The 26945-nt window shown below is 48.2% G+C and overlaps 1 protein-coding gene across 2 annotated transcripts in view; it reads right to left on the bottom strand.

The window, feature by feature from the left end:
* The window catches only part of LOC117082184, a 33076-nt gene extending 11101 nt beyond the window's left edge, over window positions 1–21975 (bottom strand). The window contains exons 1-2 of one of the 2 annotated variants that reach the window (XM_033208769.1): window positions 21387–21975; window positions 5725–5829 (exon numbers count right to left, since the gene is read on the bottom strand). In XM_033208769.1, coding sequence (XP_033064660.1) covers window positions 5725–5829; window positions 21387–21548 — 267 coding nt within the window. In that variant the 5' untranslated portion in view covers window positions 21549–21975. The remainder of the gene's footprint in view (window positions 1–5724; window positions 5830–21386) is intronic. The other variant, XM_033208770.1, reaches the window with a different exon arrangement.
* Between the last annotated feature and the right edge of the window lie 4970 nt (window positions 21976–26945).

The raw sequence follows: 26945 nt of genomic DNA, 5'->3' as shown, positions 1-26945 counted from the left end.
GCATCAGAGTGAGACTCTGTCTCAGGGAAAAAAAAAAAAAAAATATATATATATATATACACACACACACATATATATATATGGCCCCAAGGTGCCCAGCATTTTGAAGTCTGCTCTTGCTCACATAGCTGCTGCCATGGTTAATAAGGTTCCCATTCGGATAAAGTGTTAGGATAAAGGCCGGGACCCTAAAGACTCCATTGAGGGCCATCCTACCAATGCTGGCTTTTAAGCAAGGTCACTCCTCAGAGTTTCCAGACAGAACCCAAAAACATATTCTGTTTCCTGTCCTAATCTCTACCTCAACTACCTTAGTCTCAGCTGATACTCAATGAAGATATTCTCCCCAATATTCGCATCTTTTTTATTTGTTATGTTAATTGACAAATAAAAATTGTATATATTTATTGTGTACAACATAAAGTTCTGGAATACATTGTGAATCCCTAAATTGAACTAATTAGCATGCATTACTTCACATACTTAGTGTTTTCTGTGGTGAGAACACTTAAAATCTACTCTCAGTGATTCTCAAGAATACAATACATTGGGCCGGGGGCAGTGGCTCACGCCTGTAATCCCAGCACTTTGGGAGGCCAAGGCAGGTGGATCACTTGAGGTCAGAAGTTCGAGATCAGCCTGGCCAACATGGTGAAACCCCGGCTCTACTAAAAATACAAAAATTAGCTGGGTGTGGTGGTGCGCTCCTGTAATCCCAGCTACTCAGGAGGTTGAGGCAGAAGAATCACTTGAACCCCGGAGACGGAGGCTGCAGTGAGCTGAGATTGCATCACTGCACTCCAGTCTAGGAGACAGAGTGAGATTCCATGTCAACAACAACAACCAAAAGAATACAATACAGTGTTATTAAGTATAGTCAAGGCTGGGCATGGTGGTACATGTATGTAGTCTCAGCTACTGGGGAGGCTGAGGCTACAGGATCGATTGAGCCCAGGAGTTTGAGACTGCAGTGAGCTGTGATCGTGCCATTACACTCTAGCCACTGTCTAAAAAAAAAAAAAAAAAAAAATTAACCATAGCCATCATGTTGTACAATAGATCTTTTGAACTTATTCCTCTTAACTGAAATTTTGTCCAACATTTGCATTTGCATCTTAATAGAGGATAATAATCATTGAAAGACTGATGATCTTCTTAGTATTTCATCCTCAAGTCAGGTTGAGATAAGGGGTGCGGTTAGTAGAGAGGGAGGAAAAGACCGTTGGGGCAAGCAAGAGCTTGCTCAATGTATCTCAGTTCAAAACCACAGTCTTGGAATGTGGGGCTTGCATTGGGATCCTCCTTGTTCTTTTTTTTTTTTTTTTGAGATGGAGTCTCACTCTGTCACCCAAGCTATAGTGCAATGGCATGATCTCAGCTCCCGGCAGCCTCTGCCACCTGGGCTCAAGCAATCCTCCCATCTCAGTCTCCTGAGTAACTGAGACCACAGGCGAGTGCCACAACACCCAGCTGATTTTTTGTATTTTTGGTAGAGACAGGGCTTCTCCATGTTGCCCAGACTGGTCTTGAACTCCTGACCTCAAGTGATTTGCCTGCCTCGGCCTCCCAAAGTGCTGGGATTATAGGTGTGAGCCATGGCACACGGCCAGGGATCCTCCTGGTTCTGTGTGACTAGAAGACTCCCCATCTCAGAGGCCTGTCATCATAGTGTGATTAGGGGGAGTCTGTGCCCAGCCTGATTCGCCCACCCAAGCTTACTGCCAAGAGACATCCTCTTGTTCCTTAGAACTGCACTGTCCTACGTGGTAGCCCCATGTGGCTGTTAAAAACTTGACATGCCGCTGGCCCAAACTGAGATATGCTGTATTTGTGAAATATACATTGGATTTGATATAGTAAGGAAACAAGCATGTAAAATTTCATTAATAATTTTTATATTGATTGCGCATTGAAAAAATAATATTTTGGATATACTGGATTAAGACATATTATTAAAAAATTAATTTCACCTGTCTTCTTTTACTTTTTAAAATATAGCTACTAAAAACTTGAAATTATGTTTGTGGTTTGCATTATATTCTGTTGGACAGTGTTGGCTTAGAAAATGGTAACTTTTGTCATTCACTCTTTCTTCTTCTGCCACCAAGCTGATAGTAAGCCCAATCAGTGAATCTTTCATTTCAAATATTGTACTTTGAATTGTAAATGTTCTATCTGGTTATTTTTAAATATATGTTTTTTGACTGGGCATCGTGGCTCATGCCTGTAATCCCAGCACTTTGGGAAGCCGAGGTGGGTGGATCACTTGAGGTCAGGAGTTCAAGACCAGCCTCGCCAACATGGTGAAACCCCGTCTCTACTAAAAATACAAAAATTAGCCAGGCATGATGGCACACACCTGTAATCCCACCTACTCAAGGAGGCTGAGGCAGGAGAATTGCTTGAACCTGGGAGGCAGAGGTTGCAGTGAGCCGAGATCATGCCATAGCACTCCAGCCTGGATGACAGAGTGAGGTTCTGTCTCTCTCTCTCTCTCTCTCTCTCTCCTCTCTCTCTCTCTATATATATATATATATATATATGTATTCCAAAAAGAAAATGGTAACTTTTTTAAAATTAAGGAAATTTCTTTTTTTTTGAGATGGGATCTTGCTTTGTTACCCAGACTGGAATGCAGGGATGCCAATCATAGCTTATGCAGCCTTGAACTCCTGGACTCAAGTGATCCTCCAGCCTCAGTCCTGGCCTCAAGCGATCCTCCTACCTCAGCCTCCTGAATAGTTGGGACTACAGGCACACATCACTACACCCAGCAAATTTTTCTTTTTTTCGCAAAGACAAGGTCTCGCCGTGTTGCCCAGGCTGGTCTTGAACTCCTGAGCTCAAGCGATCCTCCTGCCTCAGCCTCCCAAAGTGCTGGGATCACAGGTGTGAGCCACCACACCCAGCCAAAATTAAAGAAAATCTTGGTTAGAAAGAAGAGAGATTCATGACCTGAAAGTGTATCTGCACCAAAAAGTATTCCATAAATAGACAGTCCTCAATGAAAAACACTCAGACATCATTTGGAAGAACCCATGTAACCCAAAGATAAAGCACCACCCGTGGGTTTCACTACCATATTGCAGGTACCGCGCTGAGGACTTTATGTGTATTAATTCATGTGATCACCATAACTGCCCTGGGAAATAGGCATCTTTTTTATACCTACAATACAAATGAGAAAATTGAGACACAGAAAGGTTCGAATACAGGGATTTGACTTCTGGCAATCTGACTTCAGATCCTGACTCTTACTTGTTCTGGCATTCCTGTGAGCGCTCCTTTGTTGGATGTAGCTTTCTAGGAGGATTTTCTTTATCAGTCCAGTTTCCCCAGCAAGCCCATCCCACCTCTGCCCTGGCACTTAAAAAACAAACACTCCTGTCTGTCGTGAGCAGGGAAAGCCCTTCCTGAAATCACAGGCCCTAAATCCCAGAGTTTGGGCAGAACCCCGTATCTGCCAACGCGATGCTCTCAAATCCCTCCTTTTAGCAATTTAGTAGATTATGAGAACATGACTTTGTATTTCTGGCCCCAGCAGCCTAAAGGCTAGAACACTCTGCCGGATTTTATTCTTTCCTAAGTTGTCAAAGACCGTTTTTTTCACAATTTGCATAACACTTTCCAAACCTTCCCAACAGACAGACGGTTGGTTGCTTGCAAATGTTCTGAACCTCAGCTAAGGAACTACTGCCAGGGAGCAGCTGAGAGGGTCCCCCACCCCCACCCACCACCCCAACCCTCACCCACCACCCCATCCCCACCCGCCATCCCAGCACAGCAACTGAGAGGGTCCCCCACCCCCACCCACCACCACAACCACCCACCAACCCACCCCCCACCCCCACCCACCACCCCATCCCCACCCGCCATCCCAGCACAGCAACTGAGAGGGTCCCCCACCCCCACCCACCATCCCTGCACAGTAGCTGAGAGGGTCCCCCCAACCCTCTACCACCACCCCACCCCCCACCTCCCACCCAGCACAGCAGTTGAGAGGGTCCCCCCAACTCCCCACCCCCGCCACCACCCCAGCATAGTTCTAGTTCCCACAAAGTGAAGATGGTTAAATGGTGGCAAAAGGAAAACTTGTGCCTCTTTTTTTTTTTTTTGAGACAGGGTCTCACTCTATTGCCTAGGCTGGAATGCAGTGGCATGATCACAGCTCACTGCAGCCTCAATCTCCCAGGCCCAAGTGATCCTCCACCTCAGCTTCCCAAGTAACTGGGACTATAGGCACGCATCATCACACCCAGCTTATTTATTTATTTATTTATTTTAGAGACAGGGTCCCACTATGCTGCCCAGGCTGATCTTGAACACCTGAGTTCAAGTGATCCATCCTCCTCCGCCTCCCAAAGTGCTGGGATTACACGTGTCAGCACCCCGCCCAGCCTCACTTCATCTTTCTTTCCTGCCTTTCTTTTCCTCGGAAACCACATAAATCAGATGGTTTTGCTTTTGATTTTTAAAAGTCTCAATCATAAGAATAATTAACTTATTCACCCTGGCAAGATGCTGCAGTTTCCATCTTATTTATAACAGTGCTATTATTACAAGGCGCACTCAGGGGCCTGCAAGCACCCAGTTTTCAGCTGTTTCCTTTTATAGACGAGGCCATTGAGGCCCATAGAGTATGTGGCTTACTCAAGGCCGTTTACTAGTTATGAAAGAGCCTGGATTAGAGCTATTTCCACCACCACATTGGTCTGATTTCCATTAGCCTAAGGGTTTGGGCAGAGGGTGGTCCCGGGGTTGAGTAAATGACCCCACCCTCAGAGCAACCACAATGCAATTAGCATAGGCATGAAACCCTCCTTCTTCCCTTCCCTTGGCCCTTTCTCAAACTTCTTATCTCTTGGGTGACCCCTTCCTGATGTTTGTGTTGGATTTTGTTTCTTTTAGGCTGTAGCTATGCCCTCCAACTGAAATGCTCCACTCCCAGATACTTACATGGTTAAATCCCTCAGCTTCCAGAAGCTGAAATCTCACCTTCTAAAGGAGGCCAACCCTGGTGCCCCACCTAATCCTGCAACCTCCCCCCACACCCTACAGTATGCCATAGCCCCCTTCCTCTCCTTTATTTATTGATTTATTTTTAGAGACAGGGTCTCACTCTGTCACCCAGGCTGGAGTGCAGTGGCACGATCTCAGCTCCCTGCAGCCTTGACCTCCCAGACTCAAGCGATTCTCCCATCTCAGCCTCCCGAGTAGCTGTGACTAGAGGCATGTGCCACCACACCCAGCTAATTTTTTTTAATCTTTTGTAGAGATGGGGTCTCACTATGTTGCCCAGGGTGGTCTCAAACTCCTAGCCTCAATTGATCCTCCTGCCTCAGTCTCCCAAAATGTTGGGATTACAGATGTGAGCCACCATGCCTGGCTTCCTTTCCTTTTTTTTTTTTCTTTTTTTCCTGAGATGGAGTCTCGCTTTGTTGCCTAGACCGAATTGCAGTGGCACCATCTCGGCTCACTGCAATCTCCGCCTCCCGGGTTCAAGTGATTCTTCTGCCTCAGCTTCCCGAGTAGCTGAGACTACAGGTGCCTGCTACCACACCTGGCTATATTTTGTATTTTTTAATAGAGATGGGGTTTCGCCATATTGGCCAGGCTAGTCTCAAACTCCTGACCTCAGGTGATCCGCCCACCTCAGCTTCCCAAAGTGCTGGAATTACAGGTGTGAGCCACTGTGCCCAGCCCAGAGCTGTTCTTGATACTCACAAGCTCAGACTGTGAGAACCTCAAGGCCAGGATCAAGAATGGAGTCCCTGCCATACCCTCGCAGTGCTGGGCACTTAGGCCCTCAGGTTCCAAGTCAACTCCAACCTGTATGAAAATGTCAGGGGAGGAAAAATTAAGGCTAACATTTTCCACGTGCACCCCCCCACCAACTTCTTTACACCTTCATTTCTTTTTTAAGTGTTCTGGAATATAAAAATAACAAAGTAAGCTAAAACAAAATTCTGAGCAGAGATGGAGGACCCCGAGCCACGTGGCTTGCTTTGGACCCTGTGTGCACCCTCAGCGCCACCCTCACGGCCCAGTGCATACCCAGTGGAAGGGGAGAGGCTGGAGAACTCTGGGCACTTTTGTCAGGGCTGCGAACAGGAAACCCGCCCAGTGGAAAGGAGCCAGGTCCTCTGGTTTTGGAGAAGAATGGGCTCAGAGAGATGTGAGACACCGGGAAAGTGTTTTCAAGCATGCGAGAGAACGTGCTGATCGGCACTTTTCCATCTCCACAGGCGATGGAGCAAGAAAAAATAGTTCTATTTTTTAATACAAGAGACTTCAGTGAGATTCAGAAAGGATGCCTTATTTAGAAGGAGGTTAAACACCAGCAGAATATAACCAGGAGGAATTTGAAATCTCCAATTTTGCAGTAAAGTATCTTTCGACTGAAAAAAAAAAAAAGAACAAACAACATTCGTAGAACAAAGACCATGCTTCTTTTCGCAATTCCCATGGATTCTTATTTACTTATTTATTTATTTAAATTTAGGACATGCCAAGACCTTTGAGTATCCAACAGATTCTAAACATTAGAGTTACGATGGCAATAAAATGATATGGTTGGGAGCTGGGGCTTAGAGTCACACTACTTGGGTTCAAACTTAACGCTTTCTAACTGGGATCTCAGGCAAGTTGTTTAACCTCCTTGCACCTCAGGTTTTCTGTCTTTTAAATGGGGATGATAGGCCAGGCACGGTGGTTCATGCCTGTAATCTCAATACTTTGGGAGTCTGAGGTGGGGAGAATCGCTTGAGCTCAGGAGTTAGAGACCAGCCTGGGCAACACAGCTAGACCCCATCTCTATTTTTTAAAGAAATAGAGATCATAATTGCACCATCCTCATAGGAACACAGTGAGGATCAAACAAGCCCATCTGTGTGAAGACCTGGAGCGTGGTAATTAAGAACAATGCCAGCCACACAGTACCCAGCTCACCATCAGGGTGTGGTAAGGTTAGAAGTTCTGGAAGGCATACATCATTTCCCAGAGGGGAAGGGCTGGAATAGGGACCAAAAGGGCAATCCTTCATTTAGACAGAAGCTGCAGGAGACATACTAGATCTGGAACCGAAGGGTAGGGAGTTTGCGGGTACAATAGACAATTGGGAAGTTGGGAAGGAAAAACAACAGAAGCAAAACCTTCCTGAGAAATCGTAAACCCACTTTCTTTGGTCTTCTTTAAAGAAGCGAGGAGGGTTTTACTACATGTCAGGCAGGGTGGATGTGAGAGCTTACCTGGTTCTCACACAGCTCTGCCAGACTGGCCTTCTGGGTCCCACCAGGGAGAAGGGCTCAAACCTGGCAGAAAAAGGGAAGGAGCTCGCCGGGCACAGTGGCTCACGCCTGTTATTGGGAAGCCGAGACCGGAGGATTGCTTGAGGCCAGGCGTTCAAGACAAGCCTGGGTAACATAGGGAGGGAGACCCTGTCTCTATTTTAAAAATAAAGTGGGGTAGGGGCCGGGTGTGGTGGCTCATGCCTGTAATCCCAGCACTTTAGGAGGTCGAGGCAGGTGGATCACAAGGTCAGGAGATCGAGACCATCCTGGCTAACATGGTGAAACCCCGTCTCTAATAAAAATACAAAAAATTAGCTGGGCGTGGTGGTGGGCACCTGTAGTCTCAGCTACTCGGGAGGCTGAGGCAGGAGAATGGCGTGAACCCGGGAGGTGGAGCTTGCAGTGAGCCGAGATAAGGCCACTGTACTCAGCCTGGACAACAGAGTGAGACTCCGTCTCAAAAAACAAAACAAAACAAAACAAACAAAAAAATTAAAGTGGGGTAGGGAGGCAGAACAGACCCCAGGTTTCTTTATGTTGACCAGGCCAGGTGGGATTATAATGATAATAATCACATGTAAAATATGAGCAGGCACTGAGGTAAGCACTTCGCATGTACAGTAATAACTGTTCAATCCTCTCCACGGTCCTCTGAAGATTGTATTCCTGAGGAAGCTGAGGATATAATTTGATCGGTGGAAGGTGAGTGCTGGGGCAGAAACGCAGGGGTCCTGTCCAATTCAGGGCAGGCTTCCAGCACTCAAGCTGAGGTGGACTCCAGCAGGGCTGACCCCATAGCAGACAGAGTCCAGACCCCATCAACCCTGTCACCACCAGTTCGTGAAACACAAATTTGATGGTGTCTTGACCCTCCAAACCCTCCAAAGACAGACATCTAAGCATGCACAGTTTCTTCCTCGCGGAAGTGTCCATTTAAGGCCTCTTAATCCTGGCCACAAATCTCACTGGGAGGGGCTTCTCAGATAGAGTCCTTCAACAGCATCTCTTATTCTGCAATGTGCATGTAAAGCAGAGACAGGGCCCCATAGATGTCCCTGGACATCATAGGATCACCTGAGGTCAAGAGATCGAGGCCAGCCTAGTCAACGTGGTGAAATCCCGTCTCTACTAAAAATATAAAGCCCCACGGTGGGTGTGTGAGACAAGACCCCACAGATGTCCAAGTCCAGAGATAAGTGGGCCCTCAAGACACCTGACCGCTTGCCTCAGTCTGCTAGAGAGGATAATCATTGCCTCAGGTTAGCCACACAGGAAGAGGTCAGGGTCACCGCTGATTGCCCTTCCTAGGCAGGGGAGACAGGAAGCAAGGCCCCTCACTGCCTGGACCCAGTGTCCCCTGGATGTCCCAACCCTTTTGCTACCCTTGGCCATCTCTGACTGGTCCTGTGCGAGGATGCCAGCATGTAACCTCCAGCAGGCCAGGGCTGTCAGATCTCCAGGGTAACTGCATGTGCCTGGTACACAGCAGGCTCTTTTTGTGGCTCAGACGCAGATGGCTCCTGACTGACTGCATGCAGCAGGGTGGCAAAGAGCAGGCTGACATCTGACATCTGCCAGCTGAATGCCTCGGAGAGCCTGTTCAACCTCCCTGTACTCCACTTTCCACATCTGTTAAAACGGAGATTCCACAAGCATGTAATGAGGATCAAGTGAGTTGAAACAGGAATCTTTTGTAGTGCCTTGGCTGCAGCACTCAATGGTACTAGCTGTTAATCAGCATAACTATATTTAGCTGCATGACACTGGGCAAGTCGCTTATCTCTGAGCCTCCATTTTTGTTCCTATAAAGTAGGGATATTTCTACCTCACATGGTTGTTGGGAAAATTGAAAAAGAATATCATGTGGGTCGTGCATGGTGGCTCATCCCAACACTTTGAAAGGCCGAGGTGGGTGGATCACCTGAGGTCAAGAGATCGAGGCCAGCCTAGTCAACGTGGTGAAATCCCGTCTCTACTAAAAATATAAAAATTAGCTGGGCCTGGTGGCACACGCCTATAGTGCCAGCTACGTGGGAGGCTGAGACTGGAGAATCACTTGAACCTGGGTAGCGGAGGTTGCACTGAGCCAAGATTGTGCCACTGCACTCCAATCTGGGCAACAGTGAGACTCTGTCTCAAAAAAAAAAAAAAAGGAGAAAAAAAGAAAGAGAGTATCACGTGTAGAGGGCTTGGTGCCCTGCGTGGGAAATGATGGGTAAGAAGCCAACCGTTGTCTGTATTGCATTCCATTCTCTCAGGGTCTTGCAAGTTGAGCAACCAGCTAGCAGTGTATAAAAGACAGAATTTGGTCTGAGCCTTCCTGGCTAGGGGCACATCATGAATAGCTTCCAGACACAATTTCTTCCAGCCCGACACGGTGATTCATTTTCGCCAAAGTGGAGTCACCTTGCAGCTCTTTTTCCCTTAAAGAAATGGCTCAGAATGGCCCCCTTTCTAGATCTGTACCTGAGCAGGGATCTTCAAAACTCTGCTCTCAAAGAGTGACTAACAGGGAATTCAGACACAGAGGTGGTTGGTGAGGGAATATTTGGAGCAAGACCTTTACCAGTCAGCAAATATCAAACCAAGCCAAAAAACATCCCACTTGCTCCTCCCTGCCAAGCCAAGTCCACCCATGTCCTGACAAAGGCGCTGGTGAGGCTGGCCTAGTTGTGGACCCAGGCACTGGAACCCCAGGAAGGGAGAGATCGCAGCAAATACCTTGCTGCTCAGCTGCACAGATGCCTGCATTGGGAGCAAGAGGGAGGCCAACCTGTAGTGACGGATTCTGGGTCCTGGGTCACAAGGAGACATGAGTTAGGCAGCCGCTCCTCCCTGAGAGCAAGGCTTCATCACCTTCTTTGGACTCTGGACTGAGAATGAGGTCCCACATCTAACAAGGGGTATTTCCTCCTCTTTTGTGACTTTATTTACATGCGGAAAAGGTTAGGAGTTTGAATAAACAGATAAATAAGTAATTGATTATACATTTACTAAATCACTTTAATTGAAGAAAACCAACTTACATGCAATCAAGATGAGAGGTGACAAAACTTATTTTCCTCTGGATGGTGGTTTTCAGGTCAGATATGACTTCTTTTCCCAAGAAGTCTTCTCTTCCAATCAAAATGCCTCTGGAGGCCTGGCAAGGTGGCTCATGCCTATAATCCCAGTACTTTGGGATACCAAGGTGGAAGGATTGCTTAAGCCCAGGAGTTCAAGATCAGCCTGGGCAACATGGAGAGACTCCGTCACTACAAAAATCTTTAAAAATTAGCTGGGTGTGGTGGTGCACACCCGTAGTCCCAGCTTCTTGGGAAGATGAGGTGGAAGGATTGCTTGAGCCCAGGAGGTTGAGGCTGCAGTGAGTCATGTTCATGCCACTGCACTACAGCCTGAGCAATGACAGAAACCTTGTCCCCCTAAGCGCTTCTCAAGTACAGTAATAATCGTTTGTGCCCCCTCACCAAAAAGAGTGCCTCTGGGTACCTCCAAAAAGAGGTAACCATTTGGCATAATCTGCCCACTGAACCACTAATTCAATGAGTATTTACTGAGCACCTACTATGTGCTAGGTGTGGCCCTACTAGGTGTGAGGCCAGGGGGAGATGCATGAAAAAAATGAACCCACTCCTCAAGTAGTTTCATCTAGCCAGGACACCACAGGACTTCTGCGACTCAAGCCCTGGCTGTGTCCACCATGAAGCATAGCCACAAAGGTTTGGTTTTTATATTGCAATAATGGTGTAACAGAATTTAAGAAAACCCTTAACGGTCACTGCCCGTAATCTCACTAACACAATCATTTCCATTTGCCTTTGCCTTCCAGTTTTTTTTTTTTTTTTTTTTTTTTGAGACAGAGTTTTGATCTTGTCACTCAGGCTGGAGTGCAATGGCATGTGTCTCAGCTTACTGCAACCTCTGCCTCCCAAGTAGCTCCCTCAAGCGATTCTCCTGCGTCAACCTCCTGGGTAGGTAGCTGGGATTACAGGTGCGTGCCACCATGCCCGGCTAATTTTTACACTTTTTTAGTAGAGGCAGGATTTCACCATGTTGGTCAGGCTGGTCTCAAACTCCTGACCTCAGGTGATCTGCCTGCCTTGGCCTCCCAAAGTGCTGGGATTACAGACATGAGCCACTGCACCTGGCCAGTTTTGTTTGTTTGTTTGTTTGTTTGTTTGTTTTGGCTTTTTAGAGATAGGGTCTCACTCTGTCACCCAGGCTGGAGTGCAGTGGCTCAATCATAGCTCACTGTAACCTCCAACTCCTGAGCTGAAGCAGTCCTCCTGTCTCAGCCTCCCAAAGCACTAAGATTATAGGCATGAGCCACCGTGCCTGGCCCGTTTTTGACTACATCATGTTTTAGAGTAGTAGCAATCACAACATGCTTAGAGATTGTATTTTTCTACCATTTATATTTTTATATCTTCCTGCCTAATCTTCCTTATTAGCTTTTTTTGGAAAAGCTACATGCTATTCTATCCTGGCTCCTGTCATTCTGGTTCATGTGCTAAAATGACAAAACCATTCCTCATTACTGGACTGGCATGATTTGGGTTTTTTGTTTGGTTGGTCGGTGTTGTGGGAAATTGCAGTGTTTGTGGACCGAGCCATGTCTATGGAGAAAGCAGTCTGTCCAGGTCCTGTGCTGAGGTCACTGGAGGCCTAGTCGGTCACCAGGCAGCCATGGTCCTCACAGAGCTTAAGGCAAGAAACCAGCAAATCATTTTTGTTAAGAAGTGAAGACACCTTGGAAGACATATGAAATGAGTCACACTAAAAGCCCCAGCAAAACAGATTCCAGTCTGAGGGACCCAGAAGAGTTAGACATTTTCAAAATGACTGAAGGAAAGTGTTTGAGAAAGTCCCCACTCCCAAGCTTTAGTCACCAGCAGAGCTGAAACTACCTCCACACAGGGTTGTATTTCCAAACAGTAGCTCTTCTGATCTCATTGGCGATGGAAGGAAAACCCCCCTTTATTTCAGAATGAGCCCTCTAACCCTACTGACCAGCCAGGAAATCCCAAACCTGCCTCCTGCCCGCTGGGACTGCAAGTTCAGCCTGTGTCCATGGGGGAATTGCTGCATGGGTTGGCTTCTCTCTGAAACTTTCTCCTCTCCACTTGCCACTCCAAACAGAGCATGAAAAAGAAACCCCAGAAAGAGAACCACAGCTTGGGTTTCCACATTTAGCAACTTTTCCACTGTTTCCCTAGAAATAAAAACAAGAACACACATTCATTTACTCCACCCAACCAAGACCATCTCCTACATAAAATGGGGAGCTCTCTGCTCCCCATTCCCCAACCCCAGCTGCCAGAAGCTGAAGTGGAAGAAAAACCAAAGGTGCCCAGCTGGAAACCCGGGCAGCCTAGAGGAAACTTATGCATGTCTGTGGGTTCTCCCTCTTCCTCTACACTCCAAGGTCCCACAGGGCCAGCTGTACACCCATGATGTGGGGAGGGAGGGATGGTTCTTGGTCAGGTTCTCTCTTCTGGAAACTTCCACACAGCAGAGCCCTGTATTATTTTCCCCTCCAAAGTGCACGTCCAGTGCTTTGCAAACCTTGGTTGATTTGGCAGAGCATTTATCACATACAGTCACAGCATACTCTGAAGAGCAGTTTGCTTGACCCTATAAAGCCTTAAGCTCTTAGGGGAGGATACAGAACCCACAATGACAGCTTGGGGGTACCCTGAAATCAGGGAATATGAAGCCCTCTCCAGAAGCTTCATTTCTTCCCAGTCTTTTGTTAGATAGGAGGTCCAGGACAAGTCACTTCCGGCTTGTCACCTCCGGCTCGTCAGGTCTTGGTGGTGGTGGCACAGCGAGATCCTCCCCACCAGCAAAGGGCCTCATACTGAATACACGGGGCTCCTTAGTCTGAATTGTCTTGGCTTTAAAACATTTCAGAAGAGGAAATCTACCACTAGACTCAGCTCAAAGCAAGCGGAGCCTCAATGGTACTCAGTAGGTGCTCAATAAATGCATGTATTCTTGCTCAACAAACCCTTAGGGATGGGGAGGGCATCTGCAGAGAACCCCAGATTGTAGCCAGAAAGAGCTTTACAGAGGAGGAGCCCAGAAACTCTAGCTCTTGGTTCTCAAACTCGGCTGAATGTTGGGGAATTGAGGCTTTAAGAAAGCCTGATGTTAGGGGAATGGGTGTTTGGACCGATGTGTGACAAAGCATAGTCACGTGTCCAAGATCGAATCTAGGTGGTAGATACACAGCTGCTCACTGTAGAATTCTTTCCATTTTGCTGTGTGTTTAAACATTTTATTTTATTTTTGTTTATTTATTTATTTTTTTCTGAGACAGGATCTCACTCTGTCACCTAGGCTGGAGTGCAGTGGCACAATGTCGGCTCACTGCAACCTCTACCTCCCAGGTTCAAGCGATTCTCCTGCCTCAGCCTCCCAAGTAGCTGGGATGACAGGCGCACGCCACCACACCTGGCTAATTTTTGTACTTTTAGTACAGATGGGGTTTCCCCTTTTTGGCCAGGCTGATCTTGAACTCCTGACCTCAGATGATCCGCCTGCCTCAGCCTCCCAAAGTGCTGGGATTACAGGCGTGAGTCACCATGCCCAGCTGAATATTTTCATAATGAAATGTTGAGGGGGAAGTCCTGAGGCCTGGTCTTGCCTCAAAGATTCTGATTTAATTGGTGCAACCTGTGTGTTTGCAAGAGCTCTCAGGTGAGGCTACTGTCCAGGTGAGTCTACTGTCCAGGTGAGGCTACTGTCCAGGTGAGTCTACTGTCCCGGTGAGGCTACTGTCCAGCTGAGGCTACTGTCCTGGTGAGGCTACTGTCCAGGTGAGGCTACTGTCCAGGTGAGGCTGATCTCCATGGCTCTAGTCTGGGCTCGTTGTGGACCAGAACAGCATCATGAGTATCACCTGGGAACTTGTTAGAAATGCAGATGTCCAGGCTCCACCCTGCCCAGGTGTGCAGAGCCAGAAACTCTGGAGGTGGAACAAACAATTGATGTTTTAACAAACAAATGCCTTCCTGTGATTCAGGTGCATGTTAGCTAAGTTAGTGGTTCACAAACTTGGGTGCATGCTGGAATCACTTGAGGAATTTGGGGGACAAAATAAACAATATTCCAGGATAAACCTCTTACCCCCTGAATTAAGACTGCAAGGCAGGAGGCTGCAACATAAAGGAAAACTGTCCTGTCTAATCCAGAGCAGTCAGGGGCATCCACTGCCCTCAGTGCAATCCAGTGCAACAGGGGACATTCTTTCCTCCCAGGCTTGTCACCAAGGACCTAAGAGAAGGAGTGAATAGGGTGACAGGGATCAAAATGGATCAGGGTCTCCTTCCTACAGATGAAGAAACTGAGGATCCCAAAATGGAGCAACTTGCCCCAGCTCATACATCAAGGCAGGGGGCAGCCAGGATTCAACCCAGTTCTGTCTCCAACTAAGTGGTTTTTAGTATATTCATAACCATCATCACTATCTAATTCCAGAACATTCTCATCACTCCAAAAAGATACCCTGTACCCATTCACTCCCTATTCCTCCCTCCACCCAGCTCCTGTCAACCACTAATCTACTTTCTGCTTCCATGGACGTGTCTGTTCTGAGCATTTCATGTAAATGGAACCACACACTTTGTGGCCTTTTGTGACTAGCTTCTTTACTTAGCAAAATGTTTTTGAGGTTTACCCATGTTGTTGCATGTATCAGCACTTTGCTCCTTTTTATGACCAAATATGTGCTTGTATGGATCTCCTTGGTTTTGTTTATGCACTCACCTGTGGATGGGCGTTTGCATTGCTTCCATTTTTTGGCTATCATGGATAATGCTACTATGAACGTCCTTGCACAAGTTTTTGTGTGGACATAACTGTATTCTCACTTCTCCTGGGTAAACACCCAGGAGTGGAATTGCTGAGTCCTATGGCAACTCTATTTTTTAACTTTTTAGGAACTTCCAGACCATTTTCTAGAGCTTCACTTCTGTTATCAACCCCATTTTGCTGATGGCAAGGGAGGGAGAGAAGTGTTTGCTCATACTCATCAGCTATTGAATGGCGGACTCAGAGGGTGGGGGCTGCTCATGGAAAGGAATCTTCTGTTTCCCTCAATGCATTTCATCCATTCTTCAAAACTTTTGAGATCCTTCTATGTGCCAGTTACTAGTCTAGGTGCTGAAATTACCTCTGAGAGCCAGACAGACATAGTTCCTGCCCTCTTGGAGACATAGGTTAGAGAGGAAAACAGGCAGTAAGCAAATAATTATAAATTTGACAAGCATAACAGCGAAATCTATGAGAGTATTTGCCAGCTTATCCTCTGCTTTGTATTGTGATCAAGAACTTGGGCTTGGAGTCAGCCTGCCCAGGTTCGAGTACTCGCCACTTACTAGCTGGGGGGCCTGGGCAATTTCCCTAACCTCCCTATGTCTCTGTTATTCACGTGGAAATGTACAGAGTAACAGTATCTACTTTAAGGTTTACAGGGTGGATTCAAAGCATCAAAACCTAGAAAGCACTTCAAACCCGGCTCTGGCAAGTCCAAAATCAATACAAGCTATTAAGGTTGCTGTTATGCTGTCTACACCTTACCCATCACTTTGGGGTATGAATCCTGGTCCCTCCAACTTTCACTGTTTCCCACCTCCTCCCCATGCCCCGCTACCCATATATAAACTCTGACAGTAAGCAGAATTACCACAGTGCTCTGTTCCAACATCCTGCATTGAGCTAATCTGGTTTGATGCTCCAATTAGAATCCCTGAATGCCAGGCTCCTCATTGCACAGAGAAGAAAATGCTTTTTAAATACTCATCTTTTCTCCTTCACTAGACTGTGAGCGCCCTAAAGCTAGGCCTTCTTTATCCTGTAGTGCTAAAAGTTTTTGGCCAAGAAAAACAAGTGGAGGTAAAGTCGTAAAGTGGGGTGGTAGGGTTGAGAAAGGACAGGCTCTGGAGCCAGACAGTCCTGGGGCCATCACACCTGCTCTGCCACGTGTAACCACCTGCCCAGGGCAGCTTCCTTGGGGAACCTCCTTCAATCATCTGTGAAATGCAGGAGGAGCATTTCAGACCTGGTGGGGATCAGCAGTGACCTGCAGAAGTTGCTGGTGTGTAGTAGGCACCAGATACCTGGTGCTTCTGCTGCCTCGGTGCTGCTGAGGACCCAGAGCCCTGTCTGGGCAGCATGCCCAGCAGAGGCAGAGAAGTACAGGAAGTGCACAAGGTCAAAAGGAAAACGCGCTCTCCAGAGACGTCCTCTGATCACTATCGTGTACACTGGGTCCAATGGAACAGAATTTGCTGCTAGAGTGTTTTTCCTCTCCTAACCCCATAGACGCTTCTATTTTGCTATTTTTACTAAACGCGAACAGGAACAGAAAGTATTCATGCAACTGTATCCAGTGAATGATTAAGACATGCATAAGAGCGGAGATTGTGTAATTCCCAAGCTGCTGTGCCTTGTCATCAGCCGCAAGTCCGAGAAATACTGTAACGGTCAAGTTGATCTCTATTCCTAAGAAATTTCCTGGGTTGGCTTTAACACATTCTTGAGAGTTGTGACAGAAGATATTTAAAAAATTCCTCCTACTCAGTGAGTCATGCAAAGCCAACCACACATCAATAGTGTCCTTTCCATGTTTAATCTTCAGAAGGTATGTTAGGAGGCCGGGCGCGGTGGCTCAAGCCTGTAATCCCAGCACTTTGGGAGGCCGAGACGGGCGGATCACGAGGTCAGGAGATCGAGACCATCCTGGCTAACACAGTGAAACCCCATCTCTACTAAAAAATACAAAAAACTAGCCGGGCGAGGTGGCGGGCGCCTGTAGTCCCAGCTACTCGGGAGGCTGAGGCAGGAGAATGGCGTAAACCCAGGAGGCGGAGCTTGCAGTGAGCTGAGATCCGGCCACTGCACTCCAGCCGGGCGACACAGCAAGACTCCGCCTCAAAAAAAAAAAAAAAAAAAAAAGTATGTTAGGAATAACATGTTTGCTTTTGAAAGATGCCTTGTAGGCCGGGCGCGGTGGCTCAAGCCTGTAATCCCAGCACTTTGGGACGCCGAGGCGGGTGGATCACGAGGTCAGGAGATCGAGACCATCCTGGCTAACACGGTGAAACCCCGTCTCTACAAAAAATACAAAAAAAAAAAAAAAAAAAAAACTAGCCGGGCGAGGTGGCGGGCGCCTGTAGTCCAGCTACTCTGGAGGCTAAGGCAGGAGAATGGTGTAAACCCGGGAGGAGGAGCTTGCAGTGAGCTGAGATCCGGCCACTGCACTCCAGCCCGGGCGACACAGCAAGACTCCGTCTCAAAAAAGAAAGAAAGAAAGAAAGAAAGATGCCTTGTAGGCCGGGCACGGTGGCTCACGCCTGTAATCCCAGCACTTTGGGAGGCTGAGGCGAGGCGATCACCTGAGGTCAGGAGTTTGAAACCAGCCTGGTCAACATGGTGAAACCCGGTCTCTACTAAAAATACAAAAATTAGCCAGGCCTTGTGGCGGGCGCCTGTAATCCCAGCTACTCAGGAGGCTGAGGTAGAAGAATTGCTTGAACCTGGGAGGCGGAGGTTGCAGTGAGCCGAGATCATGCCACGGCACTCCAGCCTGGGCAACAGAGCGAGACTCCATCTCAAAAAAGGAAGGGAAGGGAGGGGAGCAAAGGGGAGGGGAGAGGAGGGGAGGGAAGGGAAGATGTCTTGTCTTCAAGTGAACTTCATTAAGGATGAGTTGCTTATTTGTATTAAAAAGAGGGCTGGAGGATAGCTTGAGCCCAGGAGTTCAAAACAACATATTGAGACCCCATTCTCCAAAACAAAACAAAACAAAAAAAAGAAAAGATGGGGATCACTGAACTTTTCCATTGCATTATCCAAGAATCTTAAAATAAAAGTCATATTTTTAAAGATTATTGAAGTTTTAAAATATGTCTTTTTTTTTTTTTTTTTTTTTTTGAGACAGGGTCTCACGATGTTGCCCAGGCTCTTTTCTACATCCTCCCAATTAGCTGGGATTTCAAGTGCATGCCAACCCACACAGCCTTTTCTTTTTTTTTTCCCTCTTTTCTTTTTTTTCTTTTGAGGCAGGATCTTGCTATGTTGCCCAGGCTGGAGTGCAGTGGTGCAATCGCACTTCACTGCACCCTGGACCTCCTGAGCTCAAGAGATCCTCCCACCTCAGCCTCCCAAGAAGCTGGGACTGCAGACACATGCCACCAAGACAAGTGGCTAATATTTTAATTTAATTTTTTCTAGAGACAGGGTCTCACGATATTGCCCAGACTGGTCTCAAACTCCTGGCTCAAGCAGTCTGCCCATCTCAGCCTCCCAAAATGTTGCAATTACAGGCTTGAGACTTTATTTTTATTTATTTATATATTTATTTTGAGATGGAGTCTCACTCTTTGTTGCGCAGGCTGGACTGCAACGGCGCAACCTCGGCTCACCGCAACCTCCACCTCTCGGGTTCAAGTGATTCTCCTGCCTCAGCCTCCCGAGCAGCTGGGACTACAGGCACCTACCACCACGCCCGGCTAATTTTTTGTATTTTTAGTAGAGACAGGGTTTCACCGTGTTAGCCAAAATGGTCTCAATCTCCTGAACTCGTGATCCACTCGCCTCGGACTCCAAAAATGCTAAGATTACAGGCATGAGACACCGAGCCCGGCCCGAGCCTTTTTATTTTTAAAAGTGGCTTTCCATTTTCTTTCTGTGACAATTTCAAGAGGCATGGTGGGTTATTATCCCTGAGCTTTCTTGGCTATTAAAAAAAGGCCATGGGGCTGGGCGCGGTCGCTCACGCCTGTAATCCTAGCACTTTGGGAGACTGAGGTGGGCGGATCACCTGAGATCAGGAGTTCGAGACCAGTTTGACCAACATGGTGAAGCCCTGTCTCTACTAAAATACAAAAAAGTTAGCTGGACATCGTGGCAGGTGCCTGTAATCTCTGCTACTTGGGAGGTTGAGACGGGAGAATTGCTTGAAACCAGGAGGCGGAGGTTGCAGTGAGCCAAGATCGCACCATTGCACTCCAGCCTGGGCAACAAGAGACTCTGTCTCACAAAAAAAAAAAAAAAGAGGCCATGGGGCTGGGCCCAGTGGCTCACACTTGTAATGCCAACATTTTGGAAGGCCAACGTGGGAGGATCACTTAAGCCTAGGAATTCCAGGCTGCAGTGAGCTATGGTCATGCCACTGTACTCCAACATGGGTGACAGAATGAGACCCTGTCTCAAACATGATAATAATGATAATAGTAATAATAAAAAGAAAATAGGTGGTGGCAGCTCCCACTTCATCTTTATTTTTTATTTCAGAGGCACTTATAAACCAGGAGAATTATGTACAAAAGGAGTCCCCAAATATAACCCAAGACTCAGGAAATTCTTGCTCCTCTTGGCAGGGATGCAGCTGAAATTTACCTTTATTTGGCATACTCCTCAGATAAGGCAAATGAAGTGTGCAAAGAAGATCAAAATGGGGCTTTTTTTTTTTTTGAGACGGAGTCTGGCTCTGTCGCCCAGGCTGGGGTACAGTGGCTAGATCTCAGCTCACTGCAAGTTCTGCCTCCTGGGTTTACGCCATTCTCCTGCCTCAGCCTCCCGAGTAGCTGGAACTATAGGCACCCGCCACCTCACCTGGCTAGTTTTTTATATGTTTTAGTAGAGACGGGGTTTCACCGTGTTAGCCAGGATGGTCTCAATCTCCTGACCTTGTGATCCGCCCGTCTCGGCCTCCCAAAGTGCTGGGATTACAGGCTTGAGCCACCGCGCCCGGCCTTTTTTTTTTTTTTTTTTTTTTTTTTTTGAGATGTCTCGCTCTGTCACCCAGGCTGGAATGCAGTAGCACAATCTTGGCTCACTATAACCTCTGCCTCCCAGGTTAAAGTGATTCTCCTGCCTCAGCCTTCTGAGTAGCTGGGATTACGGGTGCCTGCCACCATGCCCAGCTAATTTTTGTATGTTTTAGTAGAGATGGGGTTTCGCCATGTTGACCAGGCTGGTCTTGAACTCCTGACCCCAGGTGATCCACTTACCTTGGCCTCCCAAAGTGCTAGGTTTACAGGTGTGAGCCACCATGCCCGGCTATTTTTTTTTTTTTTTTTTAGTAGAGTGGGGTTTCACTATGTTGGCCAGGCTGGTCTCAAACTCTTGAACTGGTGATCCGCCTGCCTCAGCCTCCCAAAGTGCTGGGATTACAAGCGTGAGCCACTGCGTCCGGCCAAGGTGGTGTTTCTTTATTTTATTTTTTATTTTTTTGAGACAGGGTCTCATTCTGTTCCCCATGCTGGAGTGAGTGCAGGGGCACAATCACAGTCCCAGGACTCAAGTGATCCTCCCACCTCAGCCTCCCAAATAGCTGAGACTACAGGTATGCACTGCCATGCCCAGCTAATTTTCTTTTTCTTTCTTTCTTTTTTTTTTTTTTGTAGAGATGAGTTTTTGACAGGTTGCCCAGGCTGGTCTCAAACTCCTGGGCTCAAGCGATCCTCGTGCCTCAGCCTCCCAAAGTGCTAGGATTACAAGTATTAGCCACCATGCCTCGCTGGGGAGTATTTCTTAATGACTTAAGAAAACTTAAAAGAACAAACTCTTCAATACTCAGTCTGTGTGTTTGCTCCAAATTAGTAAAATTTGGCCATGAAATAAAAACTGGTTGGAGGCAGGTATGAGGAGTTGGCATCCCTTTGGTGGTTGCTAAAGTTGGGTAAGAAGGAAAACAGAAAACAGAGAAGACTGATAGTGAAGTCCACAGTGAAGTGATATTAACAGAAACCAGTGTAGTCCCAAGAGGGAAGGCTGGGGACAGAACTCTCAAAGCCATATACTCGCAAGGAAGCCACTAACTCCTGCCCACACCAGGCACCCCAGGACTGTGCCCTAGACCCTTAATAATGACAAATTTTTTCAAATCAGTAACCAAGACCCAACAACAAAAGGGTAATCACATTTATGAAATGAACACCAACTCAGAAAATTCAGGGCTCCTGGGCATATCTCTCTTGAACCTCAACCTAGGATGCCTCCCACCTGAATCACTTCTGAGCCCTTTGGGGATGGGGATCAGCCCTGAGTCCGGGCTCAGATACAGCTCACTAGAAGCACGTTCCCCACCCTTTCCTCCTTATCTGTAGGTGGAGGCAGCTGGGAGATTGTGGGTGATCCTCCACTTATTTCCAGTAGGTTCCTTTTGTCACCAGCAGTCTCTCCTCTAAAGCCAAGAGGAGCTGGGGAGAAGAGTCTGTCCTGGCTGCTCGACTCACGCTGAGAAGACATCACTTCCAGGAAGCCTGGGCACAAATGACTCTGACCACTTTTCTTTCAGATTTCAGCGAGGACAGACACTGTAGGGTCACTGGTTGGTTCTTGTTGAAATTCTGAACGCTTCCATTGCTTGAAAAGGGAAGTCTTAGAGTAGAGGCCAGAAGACAAGTCTTTCTGCCTGCCCCAGGAGGAGGAAGTCACAGGTTAGGCCTCAGGGAGAAGAGCTACTGGTCTTTTGCACTGGAATCAAGAAGTCAGGGAGAGGATGAGAACTGGGATGGACCCAAGGCCTCTGCCGCCTTTTGTACTTGCGCTGTCCCGTGTTTATTTATCTACCCCGGCATGGTGTGGAACTGTTGAAGTGCCTGCAGGCTCCCCCTGGCCCCATCCCACTTCCTCCTCTCCAGGGAGACAATGAGGGGAAGGGAAAGCGTGGCACACTAAACCTGCCAGGCACCAGAGGTCCTGGCTCTGCTGCCCCCTGCTGCTAACCATCAATCGTGGGAAATTCGTCCACCTCTCTAACTTTGCCTCTTCCTCCTCCAAACATGGGGAAGAGAACCTCTACAAAGGGGTACAGAATTTGGATGACACATGTGCATTTTCCTGGGGAGATGGCTCTGCAGCTTTCACCAGAGAGCTAAAAGAGTTCCCGGACTCCAAGGGAAAAAAGATCCAGTCTAAGGGCCTGTTCTGTGGCTCCCAGCAGCACGGCAGCCACTTCCTGGGTCTGTCGTTTACTGCAGGCATCCCCCACTCGTAGCTCAGACATCTCCTCAGACACCCAGGTCTCCAGCCACCCACAACTATTATTCTTTTTGCTTTAATCAACCTCTGTTTTAGGCTGCTGGGCCAGGAGGTCAAGTTCCCCAGTGGTAACACCACCACCTCTCGCCAACTGGACCCTGTAGTGCATGCTCCACACAGCATGTGTGCCCACCCACAGGAGCAGGTGGATCCAAAGGGCACTGCTATGGGCTGGGCAGCTAAGACTCTAGCCTTTAAGACTCAGCTCAGCCATGCACCAGACAACCCAGGGTTCGTGTGAGAGTAGAAGCATCATCGGAAATTAACCCATTTGTTTCTGGTTTGCTCTACATACCTGTACCAGGCCTCAGCTGCAAACCTCTTCCTACTCTGAGTTCTTGGCTCAGATCCGTTGGCCAGACTGTGAGCTCCCTGAGGGTGGAGACTGTGCCTGGGTCAGGCTTGGACCACAGGGGTGTCCACAAGGGCCAAGTGTTTGCTGAGCTGCAGAAGGGCTGTAAAGGAGTGCCAGCAGGCATCAGTGGGTCTCCCAGGTCCTTCCTCTGGCAGGAATACTAACAATCAGGGCAAGAAGGAATTGTGAGGGGCAGCAAGGAGCTGGCGGTCAGCATCTACCTGTCGAGGCTCAGGGAACCAGGGAACCACTGCTCTCCTCCAGTCCAAGCTCTTCTCATTCCCTCACTGTTTGGGTTGCCCCCTCCCCATTGGGTTAACAAGGGTGGAAAAAAGCTCCATTGCCCTCCTCCAGGGCTGCCATGGGAGGCCAAGGGGCACTTCTGCCAAAAAATGAGAAACGAGCGAGTGAGGGGGTGCTCTCACCCCAAAGGGAGGTGAGACAGCCCTGACCGTGAGCAGCGTGACCTTTGCCTGCAGGCCACACAGGAAGAGAGAGGGAGTTACTGTGTCCACTACATGCCAATCTACCTCCTCTGGGGACCACAACGAGCCTCCGCTGAATGTTCTTTACCTTCTGAAGATCTTTGCTTTGATCAGGGTTCCCTTTGGCCATCTGGGAAGCCTACAGACCCCCTTCTCAGAATGCTGTCTTAAAACACATCTGGCCGGGCGCTGTGGCTCAAGCCTGTAATCCCAGCACTTTGGGAGGCCAAAACGGGCGGATCACGAGGTCAGGAGATCGAGACCATCCTGGCTAACATGGTGAAACCCTGTCTCTACTAAAAAGTACAAAAAACTAGCTGGGCGAGGTGGCGGGCGCCTGTAGTCCCAGCTACTCGGGAGGCTGAGGCAGGAGAATGGCGTAAACCTGGGAGGCGGAGCTTGCAGTGAGCTGAGATCCGGCCACTGCACTCCAGCCTGGGCAACAGAGCCAGACTCCGTCTCAAAAAAAACAAAAAACAAAAAAAACCCACACATCTAAGACGGCCAGGCGTGGTGGCTCATGCCTGTAATCCCAGTACTCTGGGAGGCCGAGGCAGGCGGATCATGAGGTCAGGAGATTGAGACCATCCTGGCTAACACGGTGAAACCTGTCTCTACTAAAAATACAAACAATTAGCCGGCATGGTGGTGGGTACCTGTAGTCCCAGCTACTCGGGAGGCTGAGGCAGGAGAATGGCGTGAACCTGGGAGGCAGAGCTTGCACTGCTCTCCAGCCTGGGCGACAGTGAGACTCCATCTCAAAAAAAAACAAAACAAACAAACAAAAATCTAAGGCAGATATGATTTCTATTGAAACAATTATGTTGAATGCCAGTAGCCAAAATATTGTAAAAATTGTGATATAGTGATATATGTTCATCTTCATTAATGCATTAAATAACAAAATCTAGGAGGAATCTAATAATCACCTTACTTTTTAAGTGCAGATGAGCTTAAATGATATTTCAGGATACCCACAACAACCATAAAATGACATGAAAAGATCTGATTTCTATGGGTGACAAACTCACAGGTACTGTTGACACTGCTGTGGTTTGACATTTACATTCATAACGGAAGAAAACACTCAATTTCAGCTGGAGGTTCATGAAAATTAAGGTGTCATTTATTCCCATTTGAGTTCATCAATTCCTCTGAATGCTCTCTGTGGAGCCACTGTAACTGCATCAGACCAGTCTGGTTCAGCTGTTATGTAACAAAGATGTGAATTGTTTCCCAGTTGCCTTGGACCCTCAGGTCACGTAACCTGAGTATGCCCAGATGAACCAAGTAACCACAGGGGAACCCAAGTGGGGCTGAATGAAGAATCAGACACGGGGCCGGGCGCGGTGGCTCACGCCTGTAATCCCAGCACTTCGGGAGGCTGATGTGGGCGGATCACATGAGGACAGGAGTTCGAGACCAGCTTGGCTCACATGGCGAAACCCTGTCTCTACTGAAAATACAAAAAGTAGCCAGGCATGGTGGTGCATGTCTGTAATCCCAGCTAGCTGAAGCACAAGAATCGCTTGAGGCTGGGCGCGGTGGCTCATGCCTGTAATCCCAGCACTTTGGGAGGCCAAGGTGGGCAGATCACGAGGTCAGGGGATCGATACCATCCTGGCTAACGGTGAAACCCCGTCTCTACTAAAAATGCAAAAAATTAGCCAGGTATGGTGGCGGGCGCCTGTAGTCCCAGCTACTCAGGAGGGGGAGGCAGGAGAATGGCGTGAATCCAGGAGGCGGAGCTTGCAGTGAGCTAAGATCGCTCCACTGTACTCCAGACTGCGTGACAAAGTGAGGCTCCGTCTCAAAAAGAAAAAAAAAAATCGCTTGAGCTTGGTGGGTGGAAGTTGCAGTGAGCTGAGATCACGCCACTACACTCCAACCTGGGTGACAGAGCGAGACTCCCTCTCAAAAAGAAAAAAAAAAAGAAGCAGGCACTGCATGGCAGGATCCAGGATCTAATCGGCTCGACCTTCGGCATCAACCCATGGCAGGATCCAGTCGGATCATTACCCTATGCCTGTAAAACCTGACCCAGTCCCCGGCTCAGGGAGGTGCAGCTTTGGGACTTGTTACAAGTCATAAAATCCCCTTGCTACATCCTCCATGGTGGAGGTCATTGAACGGATACCCACCAAGCGACCAAATCCACCAGTTGTGTGGATAACACTACAGGGTTATGAATATTTTACCTGGGTCCTTCCACATCACCAGGACAGCTTCTAGAGCAGGGGTTCTCAAGCCTGGCTAACACAAGTATCACATGGTGAGGGATGCCCAGTCTCGCTCCTCACCACCTGAATGGAAATCCCCGAGGATGTGCCCCCACCCACACCCCCTCACATCCCATGTGTTCTAAAATTCCCCAGGGGATTTTAGATTCTACCAGGCAGCAAAGTGAAGAGCCAGCGGCAAGCGGAACAGAGTCAAGAGGAGCGAGCCCCACTGGACAACAGGGCCGGGTGCTAGAGCAAACCTCAGCTCTGCTCCCAAGCCACAGCATCATAGCCCCTCATCAAGACTTCACCTCCTAGGCCCAGCACAGTGGCTCATGCCTGTAATCCCAGAGATTTGGGAGGCTGAGGTGGGAGAATTGCTTGAGCCCAGGAGTTCAAGACCAGCGTGGGCAAGATGGTGAAATCCTATCTCTATAAAAAAAAATTTAAAAATTAGCTGAGCGTAGTGGCCCATGGCTGTTGTTCCAGAGACTCAGGAGGCTGAGGTGGGAGGATCGCTTGAGCCTGGGAGATCGAGGCTTCAGTGAGCCCTGTTTGCATCGCTGCACTCCACCCTGGGGGGCAGAGCAAGACCCTGTCTCAAAACAACAACAACAACAAAAGACTTCATCTACCAGGCGCCTTGGGTGACTTCACCTACTTGCTTGGCCAGGCCTTGTGCTGGGCACAGAGAGCACCAGAGATGGTGCTGGGAGTGTGTGTGTTGGATCTCTGTGTGTTGACTATGGCGCCCCTCCTCCACCCACACCCCTCCTGGCCTGGGGCTGGTGATGTTCTTTCTTGGGTTGGGCTCTTCGAGCTGTCACACCTGCACTCTGTCTTCTGAGCCCCACGCCATGGTCCAGCCACAGTCTCTCGTCAACTACCTCAACCCCAGGCCAGGCACCACTCCAGGAACACCACCGATACTGTGTTCAATGAAAATGACACTGCCTGGAGTTGTGCAAGGAGGTGGCACTGCCCACTCCACCCCCAATTCATGTGCACTTCCTGAGGGCAAGCTCTGTGTCCAGTTCTCCTCCCGCTCGACTCACTCAATAATTCCTTTCTGTTCTCTGCATCTCAGCTCTTTCGTAGGGTCAGCTCAGGGGAATTCCTGTGCCGAGCTCTTCCAGTTCAGCCATTGAGGATTCTACCGCACAACCCATTCACTTGTTTATTCATTTCAGTCTACAAATACTTTCTCAGTACCTACTTTGTGGCAGGCATTGCTCTAGGTGCTTGGGCTATATCCATGAACAAAAGATACCCATCTTTGCCCTCATGGAGCTTACAATCTAGTAGATGGCAGTGAGGGTGACAGAGACCCCGAACAACACACAATGCCTAAGGAAATTCTACAGCATGCCATGGGGGAAAGGTGCAAGGTACAGAGGTGACTGGGAGAGGAGTGTATGCTCCTTCAGTAAGGTGGTCGGGGTGCTCATCCAAGAAGGAAGATTTGCAGGAGGTGAAGGAGGGAGCCAGGTAAGAAGCCCACGCACCAGCCACCAGGCAGTGGTGAAAGTGGAGGCAGAGT

The sequence above is a fragment of the Trachypithecus francoisi genome, unplaced genomic scaffold (genome assembly GCF_009764315.1).
Source record: "Trachypithecus francoisi isolate TF-2019V2 unplaced genomic scaffold, Tfra_2.0 Lachesis_group9, whole genome shotgun sequence".
NCBI lineage: Eukaryota > Metazoa > Chordata > Mammalia > Primates > Cercopithecidae > Trachypithecus > Trachypithecus francoisi.
This window is presented reverse-complemented; position numbering and strand designations above follow the sequence as displayed.